Source organism: Athene noctua, chromosome 2 (assembly GCF_965140245.1).
Source record: "Athene noctua chromosome 2, bAthNoc1.hap1.1, whole genome shotgun sequence".
Lineage (NCBI taxonomy): Eukaryota > Metazoa > Chordata > Aves > Strigiformes > Strigidae > Athene > Athene noctua.
In genome coordinates, this window is record NC_134038.1 from 81,430,781 (window position 1) to 81,448,574 (window position 17,794).

A 17,794-nucleotide genomic window follows, 5' to 3' on the forward strand; every position below is an offset into this window, starting at 1 on the left:
CCCTTCCAATGTCAAGAATTTCGTGCTTCTGTGATTCCTTTTTACACTGCTACCTTCATAATCTTTTGAAACACTATCTTTTACTGTCCAAAGTAAATAAACTTTGGGACTGATTACAAATAGGTAGATATAATGTATGAAAAAGCTTTCTAAAAACAAGTAGGTGGAAAACAAAGTACTAAAGATTAATTGGCATAAGTACTTAAAATAGATATCCAGAACTTCACCAGCTGTTCAGAAGATATTAGGGGCAAGTGGAAAAGTTGGTAAGATGTTTTTGCTTTAGAGGAGGTTGATGAGTAATGCATCAAATACCTTTGATCACTTTGCAAAAGCTGGTTAAGAAGCATGTTAGACAAGAACAGAAATATGAAAAGTTAGATATCTATTTCACTGAATTTGGAAATTGCTTATATCATAACATTGCATCCCAATAGGCTGCTATATTTAGCTGTTTATAAATTATAAGGATGGGGAATCTAAATATATACAACAACTTCCTGAGCTATTCATATTTCTTTCTAATTATTTTTCAACGTTCTTCTGAAATATGAACAAATAGTATGCTTCATTCAGCATCTGAGAATTAGAAATTAAAGAAAGAAAATGCCATTTAATTCTATTACAAAAGTAAGGAAATCCTCCAGTGAGCAATGAAAGATTAACATCTACACTAATCTGCTGCGATATGTAGTATATTGCACTACAAAATAGATTTAAAGGGAGATTTCTAGAAAGAGCCATCAAGACACTTTATTTATGAAGTAAAACCAAACAAAACACGAGACAAATGAATGCTCTTGGCTCAAATGATAAATAACTATAGGTTGCAATTTTATAACCAATTTGGAGGGGGGGGTGAGGGAGGAAGGGAGGTTGGAATCATTGTGTCATGGTTGAAATGAACGTAATTTGTTTTGTGTTATCCAAAAGAAAAAAATAAAAGTTTTTGCTTTCCTCTTGACTGGTCCTACCACTGAAATAAATTAAAAGCATAAGGTCATGCATTAAGTGAAACTACTTTCATGCAACAGTTACTTCAACACAACTAAATTTAGTCTGCATATCACTTTAAAGTGAGGAGGTAAATCATGACAGATAAGGAAAAATAAAACACTTTGGTTTTGCTGTCTTCACAGATGAATCTATAGTTCAATTTAAACTGAAACATTCGAGCTGTTGTCTGCAAATTAACCAATGCAAGGAGGCAGAGCTAGGAGAATCTAACATCAGTAGGCCCTATGCAGTCCTCTAAGTATGGGAAGGAACAACATGAGTGGAATCCCATGGGAGCCACTGTCCTAGATGCATAATTTACACTTGTACTTTCCCAAGTATCCATATTAGTTTCATTAAAAAAAAGGTAAAAGCTTTGCAGTAATATACATAAGGCACTTGCTTTGACTGCATGTATTTGCATTGGTAAAACTTCAATAACAGCCAAAGTTTTAGGAAACTTAATAAACACTTTTCCTAATAAGAATGCAAACATTTTTGACTTGACAAAGAAACTTATCAAATAAATTAGTGAAGATTCTCAAGTGTTGCTAAGTAGCTGTGATTGAACAGCCAGCTCCATATGATTTAATATCTCTCTAAAAGGGAAAGCCCTAGGCGCTACTAGAGAAATATGGTAACAACCCTCTGCAGTAACCCTTAGTCCTTCACAAGCAGAAAACCTCCAAAGGCAACAAGTCACAGCACACAGGTGCCTCCATCACAGGAGGGAGTCTCTGACAACAATCACACTCCTTTTCCTCTTAATTGGTTAAGGCTAAGCTGGGTTCTGATGCCTGCCCTAGTGGATCTTGTTGCTCCACACCTATTCTCGGGGCACTATACCTGATCTGCCATTTCAAATCTGCAGGTGGAAAAGAAACCTTGCTTCTGTTGCCAGAAATCACAAGTTTACAGCCTTCCTCATCGTGATAGTTTCTGTTCACCGAAGTTTTGAATGCAGTCTCTCACTCACTCTCTTTTCCATTACAGGACTAGGGATCTTGAGTCTGCAGTGTCTCTGCAAAGATCCTGCTGATCTGTCTATCTTCCCTGAAGGCACACAAGTCTTCTCACCCCTTCCACAGCTCCCTCACCTGGTAACTTCATGCCCAGGGCACACTTCCCCCAGGGGTGCTCCACTGTCTCCAGCCCCAGGAAGAGGCACCAGGCACTGCTTGGACAGCAGCATACTGTCTCTTTTGATTTCCATCTGTACTGAAACCTCTATGTTAAGGACAGTTGTTCTAGGCAGTGCCACAGACCACACTCCATGGCATGTCAACTTTTTCTCCACTGCAGGACAAATCAGGGATTTATGGACAAGGAATCTGGTTATAAACAAGCAAGCTACATTAAGTCTTACACGCATGAGAAGCTTTATGGGTTAAAACAATAAGAAATCTGAGAATAGTACAGGGTAATCATTACAAAAAGCTCCCTCAACTACTAACACCTGAAAGTTAATATGAAGCTAACTATTTTCCTCTGCCTAGTTAAGCAATATTAATGTATATGAGCATTACTTGTATCTTCCACAAGTACCCTATTTGATTTGGAAAATTAAATGAGTGAATGAAACTGTGAAACATTAAATTTTTTTAATTATTTAAAAAAACTTTTTCATATGATATTTTCCAGAAAGAAGGATAGTCAGTCTGTTAGCTCATAGTAACCTGAGAAATTTGTCTTTTCTTAGCCACAAGGAAGGAAGTTTTAATTTTTGATACTCATGAGACAGTCCATGTTTCATCAAAGCAAAATAGCATCAGGAAAATATTATGAGTAAGACTGACTAGAAAACAAAAAAATAAAAACAAAATAAATGAATATTTATTTTAATTTAAATTTTTAAAAAGCATTAATCCTGAGGAGCCTACTTCACTGATAAATTTCTAAGGCAATAGAGGGCTTAAGAATTTTTTTTTTTTTTTTAATTCAACAGAAACCAACTTTATTCACTGCTATTGTCTCCACTGTTTTCTTAAAAGGGAAGAAAACTGGAATTAAATACTGAAAGCTTTTATGAAAGATATTACTATGGAACATTAGGTAGATTCTCAGGAACTCTTATATTTCATTTTTACCAAGATATTTGCTACATGAAAAATAAACATAGCATGCTCAAGTCTCTAAAAGTATCATTCACTATATCACTGACACCATTCAGTTAAGATAAGGATTTATTTTGTCTGGTTTTTGGAAGATGAAATATGACATATACAAGAAAAAAACCACTTTATACATCACTTTGAAATTTAAGTAATATGCTGTTCTTCCCTCCAAAACACACCTATAACATGTTCTGGTTTTCTAAATGATTCATTCCATGCAGGAGAGAGAGTGACCACTGCATGGTTCTTAAGACATTTTGCTTCTAGAAATGTTAACAGACAACCAGGTAAGAACATCCATTTTAAAATTACATACTTCAATGCTGCACTGACTTTATTTTTGGTTCTAAATCCCAACTGAAATTAATTTTAAGAAAGATCAAGATAATTTCTATTTCCTTGAGGATTTCTAGATTCCTGAATCAGCCTGTTTACGCCTCCTTCTTCCTTGGTCTGAAGTGTACTAGAGGTTGCCAGGTAGTTGTTATTTTGACAACCGAGTTGTTCTTCAACTATATAAAATACCTTGAATTACAAATTTGTCCCACAGTGAAACACCGATGTTTTTACAAGTGTATTATGTTGACTATGTCCCTGGAAAAATTACGTTATTCACTCTTGTATAAATTACCAAGAACATCGCTATATTAAATACTGACCTATAAGTTTATACAGTGTAAAAGCCATTCCATAGAAAAAGTCACAAAATTAGATCCTAAAGTAGTAACACTGAAGTGCTGAATAAGTATCCAGTAAAACTTTCAATACATAAGCAATCACTTAGCTCTTGTACCTCAAGGATAGGGCTCCAGTTGAGAACTGATGAGCTCATGAATACCATCCCGTTCCTTGAAACTGTTGCTGGAGAAGCATTATCAATATTATGAGGTTCAAAGACTATTTTGCAATTTGGTGCCATAGGTATCCGATCTCCATTTGCTAGAGTCAGAGTTCTGTTATCATCCAGTACAGAATTAAGGTTCTCAATCCAAATAGCATCAACCGGACCATCAAGAACTATCCAGATGTGGTCACCTATAATCCAAAATAACAGATAAAAAAGCCTATGGAGAGAGATCTAGTTTCTTTCAAGGATCAATTTCTTCTCTCTGCAGAAAAAAATTTGAACTAATTCTGAATTCACACACAGCTAAAATGTCAGCTTTTAAAACAATTACCATTTCCATCACTCAATTTCAATTCAGTATTTAATTTCACCACCTATTGATAGCAATTATCCATTGCTCAGTATATAAGGTGTCTTCAGCATAAGTCATCAGTTTGTAAGAGTCTGAAACAGCTTCATAGGTCCAATCTTCATGCTAGTAATAAATTAGGTTCGTTTCAACTGATCTAACATAAAGAATATAGAAACTATGTATCTATTTAAAACCACCATTCATTTGTTTCCAAAGAGTTTGTGTAAATGTAGTGAGATTAAATGAAAGGAACGCTTGAAAAATTCCTCTCTCAAATAACATGCTCGCTTTCATAATGTCCATTAGGGGAAGAAAAAATCTTGTTCTTTCTTCTGCTTGTAAACCTGATCCATCTCCCTTTGAAGGTTTTTCAGCTCTATTTAGTAACAGAAACGTATCTTAAAGGCTGCCTCTGTTTCCTAGTTTCTCTGTTTCCTCTGTCCTGCCCACCTCACTTGGGTACAGAGCAACAGGCTCTGGCTAGAAAGAGATTCCCCCTTGGTTTTGGCTCCCTGTCCCCTAGGAAGTAGCCAGCCCTGATGTGCATTGCTAAATAGCCCTTTAGTCAGAGATGGTCCCACTCTCATCTGCCTTCAGAGTGAGTCCTTACTATTTAGGTTTGGGTAGCTAGGTATGAACCAAGAAGATTCTGGATAAGAAACTTTCTCACCTCTCAGGGAAATAGTTCTATATTTAGAGATTTTCAGAGCTAGAGCTCAGGCATCTTGGGCACAACATGTTCTGGACTTCACAGAGACATTACAGAAGTGTTGCAAAGAGTGAATCTGAGGAAGTCATGTGAGTGTGCTAATTTACATTTCATGTTGAGGAGGAAGAACAGAAAAATCAACAGTTAATGCTATGCTACATTCTCAAGGGTGCTACATTTCTAGATTTAAAACAAAACCAACAAAATTAAATCCAAAAGTCTTTTCTATTTTAAAAGTATCTGTATCCTTACAGACTAAGAATTTTTGTATGAAAACTGACAGTGAAACAAATGTTAGATTTTTTTTTTTCCTTTAGTCCTTAAGGCCTAATGATAAGATCACATACTAATATTCAGCAAAACAAGGAAGAACCCATCTACCATCAAATCATCAGGGCCTCTCTTTCAGTTAATATAGTAGTTTAATATATGCCAGCATTATTTTAGGCTGAAATTGGTTGCCTCAGTAGTATTATCTAGTGTCATTTGAGATGGACTATGGTATGTGCAGGGTTAGCAGGTATGACACAAAGGAGATTCACACCCTTCTAGTACAGCAGCTGGAGACCAGGTAGATATCCTACACCACCAAAATTTTTTATAGTATACAAGTGCTGGGAGAACTGACTCTTATCTTCCACTTTTCTTCCATACAAGGGCCTATTATTTGAAAGAGAGGGATTAGCAAATTCAGTGAAACAGTATTTGCTACACTACACAGTTTGACCACAAAGCATTTAGAACAGAGAATATACAACAGACAGAAGTTCATACATGGAAGTATTAGAATATTGCTGCAAGTCAAAAAAAAACCCCAAGAAGTCTGCTAATATGCTTTAGATAGATGTCCTGCAGCTTGTTTTGTTTTGGAGAGAATTGTTTTCCATTATACCTTTCTTGGCTCTTAAAGTTTTTCTCCAGAGTGCTGAAAATATTCCATCTGTCCAATCGTTTGTTGCCACATCGAGACGACCAAACATTTGCGGAGCAGTTATAGCTTTTGGATTCATTCTCATTTCACGATGTGGTTGTCCACAATCTATAAAGGCAGATCATCACTTAATTGGAGGGGGGGTGGGGTGTCAGCAATCAGAGAACTTTGACAAATTCAAAATCATTACAACCAAATGTATGGTTTAATATACATTCAACATTATAATAAGTTTTGTATTTACTTGGAAAACTTACCTCTTGCTAAACATCAATATGTGTTAATTGGAGACATCAAAATTTAAAGTACACAAAGTTCTGAAACTTTTGAAAGTACAATTCACATTTCATACATTCATCGGGAACAGAAGAGTAGGAAGATTAAATTTATTCAAAGTCTAGTTTAATATTTTGAAGGTTTATCAAACAATAGATCTTTAAAGCCTCTGGTTTGGATCGATTTTTTTAAAACTCAATGACTAAATACCAGACAAATGCTCCACATGATTGACTGTTTTTTCTTTTTCCCCACTGTGCACTTGCATACGCTTTGGAATAGGCAAAACATATGATATTGGCACATGCCTGTGAAATCTCTTAAGCAACTAAATTCTATCTAGCTATACCATGATCTTATAATCTTTATATTTTCCTCATTAACAACAGCTTGAAAAAATTCTATGTCAGACATCTTTAGAAAACCCAATATTAAAACTTAATTGGGAGCCAATAATAAGATGCTAAAAGAAAGAGCTAAAAAAATGGCTTATCTTAAAATCTTAATTATAATCAGAGTTCACTAACATGTAAAGATAGAAGCCTGGCAAATTGTGTAGTTTTATATTTCATGAGATTATGGCAGAAGATCAGCTTGAAAATGTATCGTGGCAGCTTTATCTTGGTAGTAGTTCACATCTCTGTGCTACAGAAATACAGGAAAATATTCTAATGCAACTATCTGTTCTTTCTGATTTTTTTCCTAAATGGAACAATCATTTACACTTTAATGTAGAGATTACAGTGTTTCTTAAGCACACTAAGGTATTGCATGGATGAGAGACTGACTGAGGCGTTTTTTACAGAACTATCAATTTCTGGAAAATTGTATAAGCGGTCTACTGAAGCTTGTGAAATGGGGTAACACAAGCTTACCTCAAAAGAGATGGGTTTTTTCCCCCAGCTATGATTTTTTAGTTTAATAAGATCAAACAGATGTTCTTCCACTGATATTTTTGTTTAGAAATACAGAGTACAAAACCACACACTCCTACTCTTGAAGACTTTGTCACTGTCTAAATCAGAAATTATCTCCTATTAGCAACAAATGATAGACGTAGTTATTCTGTACTGTAGATACAGACCACTCTGATGAACTGTGTTCAAAAAGGACTAAACAGTTATGATTAGGGGAAGGTTTCAGCATTACCTCAGCCAAACCTGGGAGATGCTTTAACCACTTGCTCAAGCTGTCTACCCAGACAGTACTCCTCCTTCTCAATGTTTCTAGAATAAGAACTCCTGATATAAGTATCATAATATGGAAAATAAGATATGTATTGTATGACTTTGAATGTCAGACATTTTTAAGCTTTTAAAAGATATTACCACAATAATTAGTATTATAACGCACAAACTGATTCTTCCAGTAATATGTTGTCACAATGAAGCAATTGAGGCTTTCTATGAAGAAACAATGTGTTTTAAAGTTTACAATATAAATACTCACGTACCTGTCATGGCTTTCATTAAAGTGTGAATGCAAACAGTTTTGCCTGCACCACTAGGTCCTAGTGTCATCAATCCATGCCTTACTCTCTGGGTTTCAAAAAGTTGGATAACTTTCAGCTTCCAAGGAGGATGACAAACAAGTCCAGCTTCCTCCACCTATAAATAGTGACAGAAAACCAAACTACTACTGTTTTAGTGCATAAGATATTTTGATGTTTAAAAAAAAAAAAAGAAAATCTATCTTCAGCATAAGACTATACAATTTGTAAAGATTTTGTGTATATAAAAACTGTTTAGAAAAAGAAGGGATATTTGGTATTCAAATACATATTCAGAAAAATAGAAGATAAAACATGGGGGGTTTAGCTCTTCTTGGGGTTAAAACATCATTTCAAGGAAAAGCCAAGAATTTTAGAAACATTCTTGCTAGCAATGTCTTTCATAGGCACACAGCATTTTCACTTGCCTCTCAGAACAGCTGCCTTTTTATGATCATGATGACTTGTGTCTCTAAATGCTTATAGTAGCCAAAATTTTTCTGTAAAACATTTTGTTAAATGTTTCTCAGTGTACAGACAGACCTTTGAGAAACTTCTTAATATCATCGTCCTAAGAAAAGACATGATGTTTTAAAATCAATCATATGATTGTTTACTACTTTTTACTAGTTCCAAGCTTAAAGAAGTTATCTCACTATACTGGTATTGCTGTTGCTCCTGAAAGTAACTCAGCTGGAAGTGAACAAGCAAGTTTTTAGCCAGTAGAGAAAAGCTAGAACTATTTCTTAAGGATTCATAGCACAGCTATGTTTTTAACAGTTAAAGAAACCTTCTAAAACCTCAAGATCATGTTATGAAAACAAAGCTCTCAAAATAACAATTATATTTTAATTCAAGTATAATTTGTTTTTAAATTATGTTCCACAAAAAATCTCAGAAAATATTATCAGTAAAAAGAGGACTAACTTTTTACAGATAAAACTCAGCTTTTACAATTACTGTCATGTAGTCCGTTAGAACTGTGTAACTGGCACTACCACTTGCTCTATTACTCGCATATCGAAACTCATGTCAGTTCAGCTTATTTATCTCACTCTGCAAGGAAGCCATGAACAGAAGGCAGCACAAGATGAATTCATCAACAGCAACCATGAAGTATATGCTGCCACCAACTCCTCATCACCATGAAGCAATGGAGATTGCAAAGCACAGCAAAGACATCAGATGCACCTTTTTCAGGTACATGATAAAGTTCTGTTATCATTTACATCTTAACAGATCTCACAGCTGACACTAAACCTGTCAAGCTGTCTTTCTTTCCTGTATAGAATATATTCTTCTGACTTGTTTCCAGAGTCCACATATATACAGTAATATATCCAGAATCCAATGGTGCACTGACAGAATGCATCTGAACTGATTACTTTCTTCACATAAAACAAGATGGTCATGTTAGCCATTCCTTCACTCTAATCCAATGCCATCAGTGGAGACTTACCTTTTCTTAACAATTTCTAAAACTCATGGATTCTGTAATAATCTTGTAGACTAGATATTTCTCTTACCAAAAAAAAAGTATGTTCACAAGCAGACTTGACATGTTCTCAAAAGATCCTCTGTTAACAGTTGTACACATGTACTGGGTCTGGTTGGAATTGAGTGAATTTTCCTCATAGTAGCCTATATGGTGCCAAGTTTTACATTTGTTATTGAAACAGTGTTGATAACACACCATTGTTTTGGCTATTGCTGAACTGTGCTTGCATAGCATCAAGAGTTTCTCTGCCCCTCAGACTGCCCTGTCAGAGAGTAGGCTGGGGTGGGCAAGAATTTGGGAAGAAACACAGCTGCATCAGCTGACTCCAACTGACCAAAGGGGTACTCCATATTACAGAACCATAGAATAGTTTGGGTTGGAAAGGGACCTTTAAAGATCATCTAGACCAACTCCTCCACATCATGCAAGAAAATTGGAGGGAAGTTTCTCCAAAGTAGCCATTGCTCAGAGACTGGCTGGACATCAGTCTGCTGGTGGTGAGAGACCGCTTTTGCATCATTTATTTCTTTGCATTTTTTTCTTCATTTATTAAACCATCTCAATCTAAATCCACAGGCTTTTTTTCCTCTCTTTTCCCCTTCTGAATCGCTCCCCCAAGCCACTGGGGTAAAGTAAGCAAGTGACTGTGTGAGGGCTTAGCTGCCAGCTGGGGTGAACCCACCACAACATATAAACATAGAAAAACATTTTAATTCAAGTCACGACTATTTCTTCATTATGATACTTCCCCAACTTCTGCCTCCTTCCTCTAATAAAAACCTCCTTCCTCTTGAACTTGATTCTGTCCTAGCCTAGTTGTTTTCATTGTACTGAGTCATTACAGCTCTGAAAACACAGCAAAGAGCTCTGTTCAACAAAACCTTAATTCACTTCCAATACAAACAAGATAGACAACCATTTCTGGTTTCTCCAGACTTTACATTTTAGTAATACGAAAAAAATATGTCAAAATAAGCTAACAAAATTTCTAAACACTGTCATAGCACTAAAAAGCTACCATGAGATCCCTAGATCTGAACTTTCAATAAACTTTGTTTTACATAAGATAATCGCAGTGTGTAAAGATCTTCAAGTTTTCAACACTGCTTCAGTATAGGCTGACATTACACACTACTTACAAACAAGTGATAATGATTTGTTGTTAAAAGGGTTGACACTTTCTACGTCTGGTTTCACAGATCACCAGCAGCAGAGCTATGAAGAACATGTTAGTAAGACCTCGTTTTAATTTATTATAAATGACAATTTAAAGCATGAGATTCAAGTCCCTTATAGCTTCCCCTCATAAAAGCTTAATGTGTGAGTCTCTTTTTAAAGGTAATTGTATAAGCTACAGAAAGCAAAACATTTTTATAAATATTAGCTCATGATTCAACTCTTCCTTGTTAGGAAAGTCAGAAGCAGACTTTTCTACTTGTATCTAATCGCATTAAATGTAAGTAAATGAAAACTCATACACTCAAATTCTTCAGAAATACACTTCTTATTTTCTTTTTTTTTTATTTTTGGGGGTCTTTGACAGGTTTTTTGAGTTTTTGTTTCTCTGTTTAACTATTAGATAATATTCTGAGGAATTATTGAAATTCTGGAGGAAAGTTTAACAGAGGTGATCACTTAAGTGTACATACTTCATTAGCTTTCTATATCCCACTGATATTCTTAAACTGGTCCTACTGAAATATTCCAAAAGCTCTAATGAAAGATGAAATAGAGAAAATATTTTAGGTAAATCTTTTCTCAAGCTCATGTTCTGACTGTTAGTCTTTATACAAATATTAAATCCTGGGTCACATAAGGCAAGCATATATACATGCATTTTTCAAACTGGACACCACAAATGACTGACTTACAAGAAAACCACAGGACACCACAACCACAATTCATTAACACCCTTAAGAATAAGGTTAATAACAAAATGCCAATGGTATGGAAAAGCTTACTATTCCTCTAAGAAGTAAAATGTATAATTAACAGTTGGGTAGACTCAACACCAATAATTTTCTTAGATGTCACATCATGATAGTTATGCCACAGCAGCACAGATCAAGAGAAACATTACCTGTTTGTCAATGGCGGCTTCCAGTTCAGGATAGCCTACTTTATCAAGATGGATATCTGGAAATAGATCTTCAATTAGACTCAGGAATAACGGTTCATCTTCATCAATCTAGTGAAAAAACAGGGCAGGCGGAAACACAGATTAAAACTTCTTTTTCTTATTCTAGCATCTTAAAAAACAATTCCTAACTCTTGCAGAACTAAAGAAACACTTGAAAACAAAGGGAACCATCTAAGGTAACCCTCTAGGTGCTAAACACTCTAGAAGGGTACAGCAGGAGATCGTATGATGCTTCCAATACTCAAAAGTTAATGAAAATAAATCACTAACATACAGACTACTTCTACTTAAAGATTTTAGCAATAAAATTTATACAAATAGTAAATTATTTGTCTAAGGTGTAAAAACACTATAATAAAGGACATGAAGTATCACAGCAACAGGAGAGATTTTGTTAGCTATTTAAGACAGATGAGATAGTACTCATTACTACAAATAGATTATTTCAAAAGAGTGACTACTTTAGGTCAAAGGTTCTGAAGAGGTTACTGCTTAGACTTCTATTTGGTCACTTATTTCTATAGGTAGCAGGAGAAATATTTGAAGAAAATTCTGAACAATTCAAGGTGATGCAGTTTAAGCCAGGTAGGCAGTCAAGAACCACACAGTCCCTCACTCTCTCCCTCTCCAGCCCCATCAAAGGTACTATGAAGAAAATGAACCCTATCCCAGCCAAAACCAGTACCAAAGACCATCCAGAGAATTAAACATTTCCAAGCTAGCTTCAGTGTAAAGGCCAAATCCAATCTTCTAGTGATCATTTTAACAGATTTAAATTGCATTTAAAAAAAAAAAAAAAAAAAAAAAACAACAAATCAAACATACCTCTGAAGTGCAGTTTAATTAATTTACCAGACCTTCAGAACTTACTAGTTTAGACAGGTTCATGTCTCTCAGCACACGCATGACAATGGTAGCTTCAGTATCTGTGGGATTTGCTCTTTTTGCTGCTCCTAGTGTACGTAGCACTGACAATATATTCCGCAAGCCAAAATCATAATGCACCTAGAAGATATGCAAAGTTTGGGAAAATTCTCCTCCAGTTAACAGAGATGAAACAATTCTTATTTATCATTTAAGGTATAGATTTGCACAAGAATTGGTACATGTGGCACAAATGGCTCCTAATACGCAACTACTGGTCTTTGGCTATATGACTAGGGGCGACTCCATTCCCCATCTCTGCTACCATCTGTAATTTCTTACCTGTAAGGTGGGACAGGAAAAAGAAATGTAATCACAAGTCTTTGAACCAAGATAAGGTTCCCAAGGACTATTAAGAAATAAACTATCAGCATTATTTTAAATTCTCCATGGACCTCAGAAACTGACTTTATTTGAGAAATATCTAAACAAGCATGGGCAGCACAAACCAAATGCCTCTCAATCCACTCTATCAGACCGACTAATATATAAGACCTTTATTTGCCTCAATCACCATTTATTAAAGTTAAATCTTAATAATAAGCAGTGTTCTCAATGACAGTCCCATTCTTGTACAGACAACCTGCAGCAGGAGTTAACCCTTCAGGGCAGCAGAGGGCTGCACTACTAAACTGCAAGTGTCATTTAGCTTGCTGAGTGAACATGAACTCTTCAATTTTATTCACAAAGATGCTAATAATTTATGACATCACACATAGTTTTTCCCTAAGATAATTTTTCCTCATATGAAAGGAATCACCTGCTTTGACAGTTGTTCTTCACACAGCTTGTACAGTGTAAAGAATTTCCTTGCCAGTACAACATTAGCAATGAAACCACAACTAGCCAGTTTGACACGAATTATGATCTGACGATCAGGAACCATCATAGCCACCGAACGGAAGTTGATCTTCAGGTTCTCAGGAAGTTCTTGCCGTCCAGCATATCCTGGATTCTGGACAGAAGAACAGGTCTTGAAGTTGTGTGCACCTTGCACAAACAGAAGAATTAGCAAAGGAACGTGTAACCTGGTTAAACATAAAAAGCTTTTTGGCTTTAAATAACATGTAAAAATTATTTGCCATGCAGATTTACCACATGTCTCCAGAATTTTAGCCTCTCTAACATCCATGAAGTATGAAAAATGTTCCACCTAAACACTTCAAATCTGTATTTGTTTTATAGGTCCTGTTTTTACTGTCTATTCCTACCTATATCTCTATGCCAAATTTTCTGTACTTATAGCAAAAATCATACTTTGCAAACCAGAATGTAGCCTGCAGAAGTAATCTAACACTGAGATAATAGTTTATATTTACAGCACTGGCTGCATTTGTTAATTCACGTGCTTCATGTCATTGAAACAAGACCCTGTAAACTGTCTTCACAGTAATGCTCAATGTTCTCAAACTGTCAGTTGAGCTGAGTAAATTAGCAAGTACATTTAACATTGCAGGTTAGCAGTGATTATTGTACAATCATCAGTGGCATATTAGAAACCTAATGAATACCTACCATAGTAAGAAAGATGCCAAATTCTGGGTTCATTTCCACATTATCTCCATCAGTAAAAATAAAGCTTTTTTTATGTTCCTTCTTACATGTCAACACAACTGCAATTTGCTGTGCAGCTACTGATAGTACTGGTAAATCAATACGATTGAATTCATCAAAGCAACCCCAGGAGCCAGACTGAGCAAGACCTTCAAAGAGAAAAGCAACTAAGCATCTTACCATTATGTTGTTAGCCCTTTTCTGGTGCAATTCATAAGACAAAAAATCACATTAATCTACCTCAGGCAAAAAATGTGCTTATTTTGAGAGATGAGAAAGAAGAGTTTCTTTTTTAAGCAAGAACTCAAAAAGTTCAAAAGTCCTCATGCTTGTATACGATATTATATTGTTCAATTTTTGCTCCTTCTCTCAGTATCTTGAATGTTTTCCTGTTCCTCCCTTCTCCTCAAAAAAATTCCCTGCAATAAGGCTATGAAAATATGATGGGTTATCAACAGCTTATTGCACAGATTAAAATGAACAATAAAATTGCTTTCACCTGGTAAGAAGTTATGGGTCTGTCTGTGCCAAAACTCCATTCTTCCTCAGATATTTTGAGGAAAACAAAGCAAAAAATCATCAACACAGTCACTTGCAACAATACAAAAGTCAAGGACCTCCGCTAATTTGACATTCACCATGACTGATGTGTATCAATTTCAGGTGCCTAAAAAAAATTATCATCTACATCTAACTTCAGGGAGTTGTGCCAACTGTTTTTATCATATGTAGTACTATTCATGCACTTCCTTCAACTGATAAGAACTTTGACATTTGAAGGAGACAAAATACTGAAATCAGAATCCAATACATTCCACTAGCTCAACAAGAAATTTCACAGCTTTTTCTTTTTGTACTGGCAGACCTCCTTGATTATTTATCCTTTCATAAACTGCCTTACGTTTTCAAATATTTCTATTTCTGGAGACAGCGTTACAAATGTATTTTACATCCCTAACACAATATTAATTACCTGTATTTATTCAAAGGCTGAAAACCACTTGCTGATCATGTGTTGACCTTGTTTTATAAATATGGTTTTAGCATTTGTAACTTTCACATAGTCCATAGAATCATATAATCACAGAATATCCTGAGTTGTAAAGGACTTATAAGGATCACCAAGTCCAACTCCTGACTCCACACAGGGCTACCTAGAAGTTAAACCATGTATCTAAGACTGTTGTCCAAACATTACTTGAACACCGGCAGGCTTGGAGCCCTGACTACTTCCTTGGGAAGCTTGATGCAGTGCTTGACCACGCTCTCAATGAGTCATTTTCTTAATATCCATTCTGAACTTCACCTGATGCAGCTTTAAACCATTCCCTCATGTCCTACCATCAGACACCAGAGAGAAGAGATCAGCACCTCCCTCTCCACTCCCCCTCATGGAGAAGTTGTAGACAGCAATGAGAGCACCCCTCAATCTCCTTTTCTCTAAACTGAACAAACCTAGTATACTCAGCTGCCCCTCATAAGTCATGACGTCTAGCTACTTCACCATTTCTGCTGCTCTCCTTTGGACACATTCTAATATTTTTATATTCTTCTTACATTGTTGACTCAAAACTGTACACAGTACTTGAGGTGAGACACTCCAATGCTGAGCATAGTAGGACAATCACTTCTTTTAACTGGTTAGTTATACTACACTTAATGCATCCCAAGATACAGTTGACCCTTCAACCAACATCCTACCTTTGGTCCACACCTTACCTTTGAAGATCCTCCCAAGCCCTCGGAAATCCATCTGGTCTGAACAGTTGAAGACCACTACATATTTTCCAAGGCACCGTCCCATATCTTTGATGGTTTCAGTTTTTCCAGTTCCTGCAGGTCCTACAGGTGCTCCACCCATGTTCATGCCTAAAGCTTGAGCCAAAGTGATGTAACATCTAAAAGGCAACAGGCTATCATCAATGGGCTGCAGTGTACAGTTTTTTTGTATAGTGCCAGAGGAACTTACTCAAGTATGTTAGATGAGGAATTGTCTGATTTAAGGAAACAAGGAAACTGCTAAAATCACATGCCTCTAATTACAATTTAAATCAGTAAGAAGGAAAACCCTTCACTCAGCCTCTGATGAAGGTAATATTAAGGTCTGTCTTCTCATACATAAAGTGGAAGAACAGATAATCCTCAATAATCAATCATCTGAAAGAATATGAGAAGGGAAGAAAGCAGATACAGAGATGCTGCCTAATCTAGTTTGGTTAGGTTAGTTCATGAATTACTTCAACTGAAGTAGTTCTGAACTACATTATACTGTGGAGTACAATAATGAAAGACAGCTAACCTTTCCTTTCTCATCCACTTTTAAAATTTGATCATACAGTGCATCCCATTTTCATAAATGAAACTTCTATGTGTAATGCAGTAAAACACCAGCTGACAATTATATTTAAAGAGAAGCTCTAGAATTTGCTGCATGGAGTAGTTAAAAACCAAACCAAAATCAAACCAAAAACACCCAATGCCGTTATTTTGCCAATTATAGATTATAAAACATTCTTTGTGTTATTCCAGTTAGGTAGGTACACCTCTCTGCTATTAGCACTGCAATTCTTTCAACATCTTTCTAAATCAAAGATCTGCAATCTATTGCAGCTGAATAAAACTGTTTTTCTTGTCTATTCTTCCTTAAACATTTTCATTAGCTTGCCTGTAATCACTTTTTTTGCTGTATCTCTCTCTGCATATTGTATTTGTTGGATCTAGCTGATCCTCAGGTATATTAACCTAACATACATGAGAAACAAGTCCCACACATCATACATATGGCGATCATGCAAGTATGTGGCAGAAATTAAACAGAAAGTTATTTATATTGTAAGGCACAGAAACAAAAATATTCATGTATTCCATGTAAAATCATTGACTTTGATGAGACCATGAAGGATAAACTCTGCAGAGACCTATTTTGCATCCAATAGCAATGACTAAATTGCTCTTGTAAAAGCCTAGGTTTGGCGTCAATGAATAAAGGAATAAAATCAGTCTTTTTTACCTGTCTGTAAGAGGTGTTATGACAAGCCTGTCGGTGCAGCCCAAGAATTCATTCTGGTATGTGAAACCCACATCAGTGATCTTAATCATCATTTTATCAGAGTCTTCATTGAAATAAAATCTACACTGTTTGAGCCACTCGAAGTCTGTAGGGCTCTTGATATGCATGCAACACTAAGAAAAGAAGGGGAAAGCAAGCTGTAGAATTCATAGTTAACGTTTACTTTTGTATTCATATTATCTCATCTAAGTAGTACTGCAAAGGCAGCATGCAATCACAATAAAAGGCATGAAGAACAGCTAGTAACACAAGAACAGTGGAGATCCTATTTTGATTTTTACCACAAAAACTGCTAACATGTTAATGATGTCCCTGAAACCCATACTAAGGTAAAGGAACTTCAGGCTTTAGACTGAAGTGTATCAAAACTCTAAATACAAATAAGTAGACCATAAGTCTCAAACAAGTCATTAAGTTCAGTCATTTCTTTTACTCATCTCTACCATTTTATTTTTACATGTGAGTACGTAGCACATAATGTGATGATTTAAAAAAAAAGTCATGACAACTGTATAAAACCACATGCAAATTGGAAAAAAAGGTATTTCAAGACAATGTCATGGTGCAGGTATTAGTTAAGAAAATCAACAGTGCTGAGAGTAATTCAAAGTTGACCAAATGAATATTAAAACAAGAGTTTAAAAGGTGCCCTGCAAGTTGTATCTAAAAATTATACTTTACTTAAGATGATTATCACTAGAAATAACTAATTCTACAATGAAAAAGTAGGTGCCTGCCTATCAGTCACAGGTTAAAACTCAGTAATTCTTTCCTCAGACAGCTTAATTTCAAGAGTCAGGTCCAGAGCTTCCTATAGGTAAAAGGGTACGTTAACTTTTAAATTTGAATGTTTAAGTAGTGAATGCTTTCATTTTCCTAATTTTATTACTCTGT

The 17,794-nt window shown here is 35.6% G+C and overlaps 1 protein-coding gene across 1 annotated transcript in view; it reads right to left on the reverse strand.

Moving 5' to 3' along the window:
- Positions 1-17,794, reverse strand: part of DNAH5 (dynein axonemal heavy chain 5) — a 128,879-nt gene that overhangs the window by 57,904 nt on the left and 53,181 nt on the right. The window contains exons 35-43 of the mRNA XM_074897847.1: positions 16,841-17,013; positions 15,550-15,728; positions 13,792-13,979; positions 13,037-13,231; positions 12,223-12,357; positions 11,293-11,400; positions 7,679-7,832; positions 5,911-6,057; positions 3,904-4,145 (exon numbers count right to left, since the gene is read on the reverse strand). Coding sequence (XP_074753948.1) covers positions 3,904-4,145; positions 5,911-6,057; positions 7,679-7,832; positions 11,293-11,400; positions 12,223-12,357; positions 13,037-13,231; positions 13,792-13,979; positions 15,550-15,728; positions 16,841-17,013 — 1,521 coding nt within the window. The remainder of the gene's footprint in view (positions 1-3,903; positions 4,146-5,910; positions 6,058-7,678; positions 7,833-11,292; positions 11,401-12,222; positions 12,358-13,036; positions 13,232-13,791; positions 13,980-15,549; positions 15,729-16,840; positions 17,014-17,794) is intronic.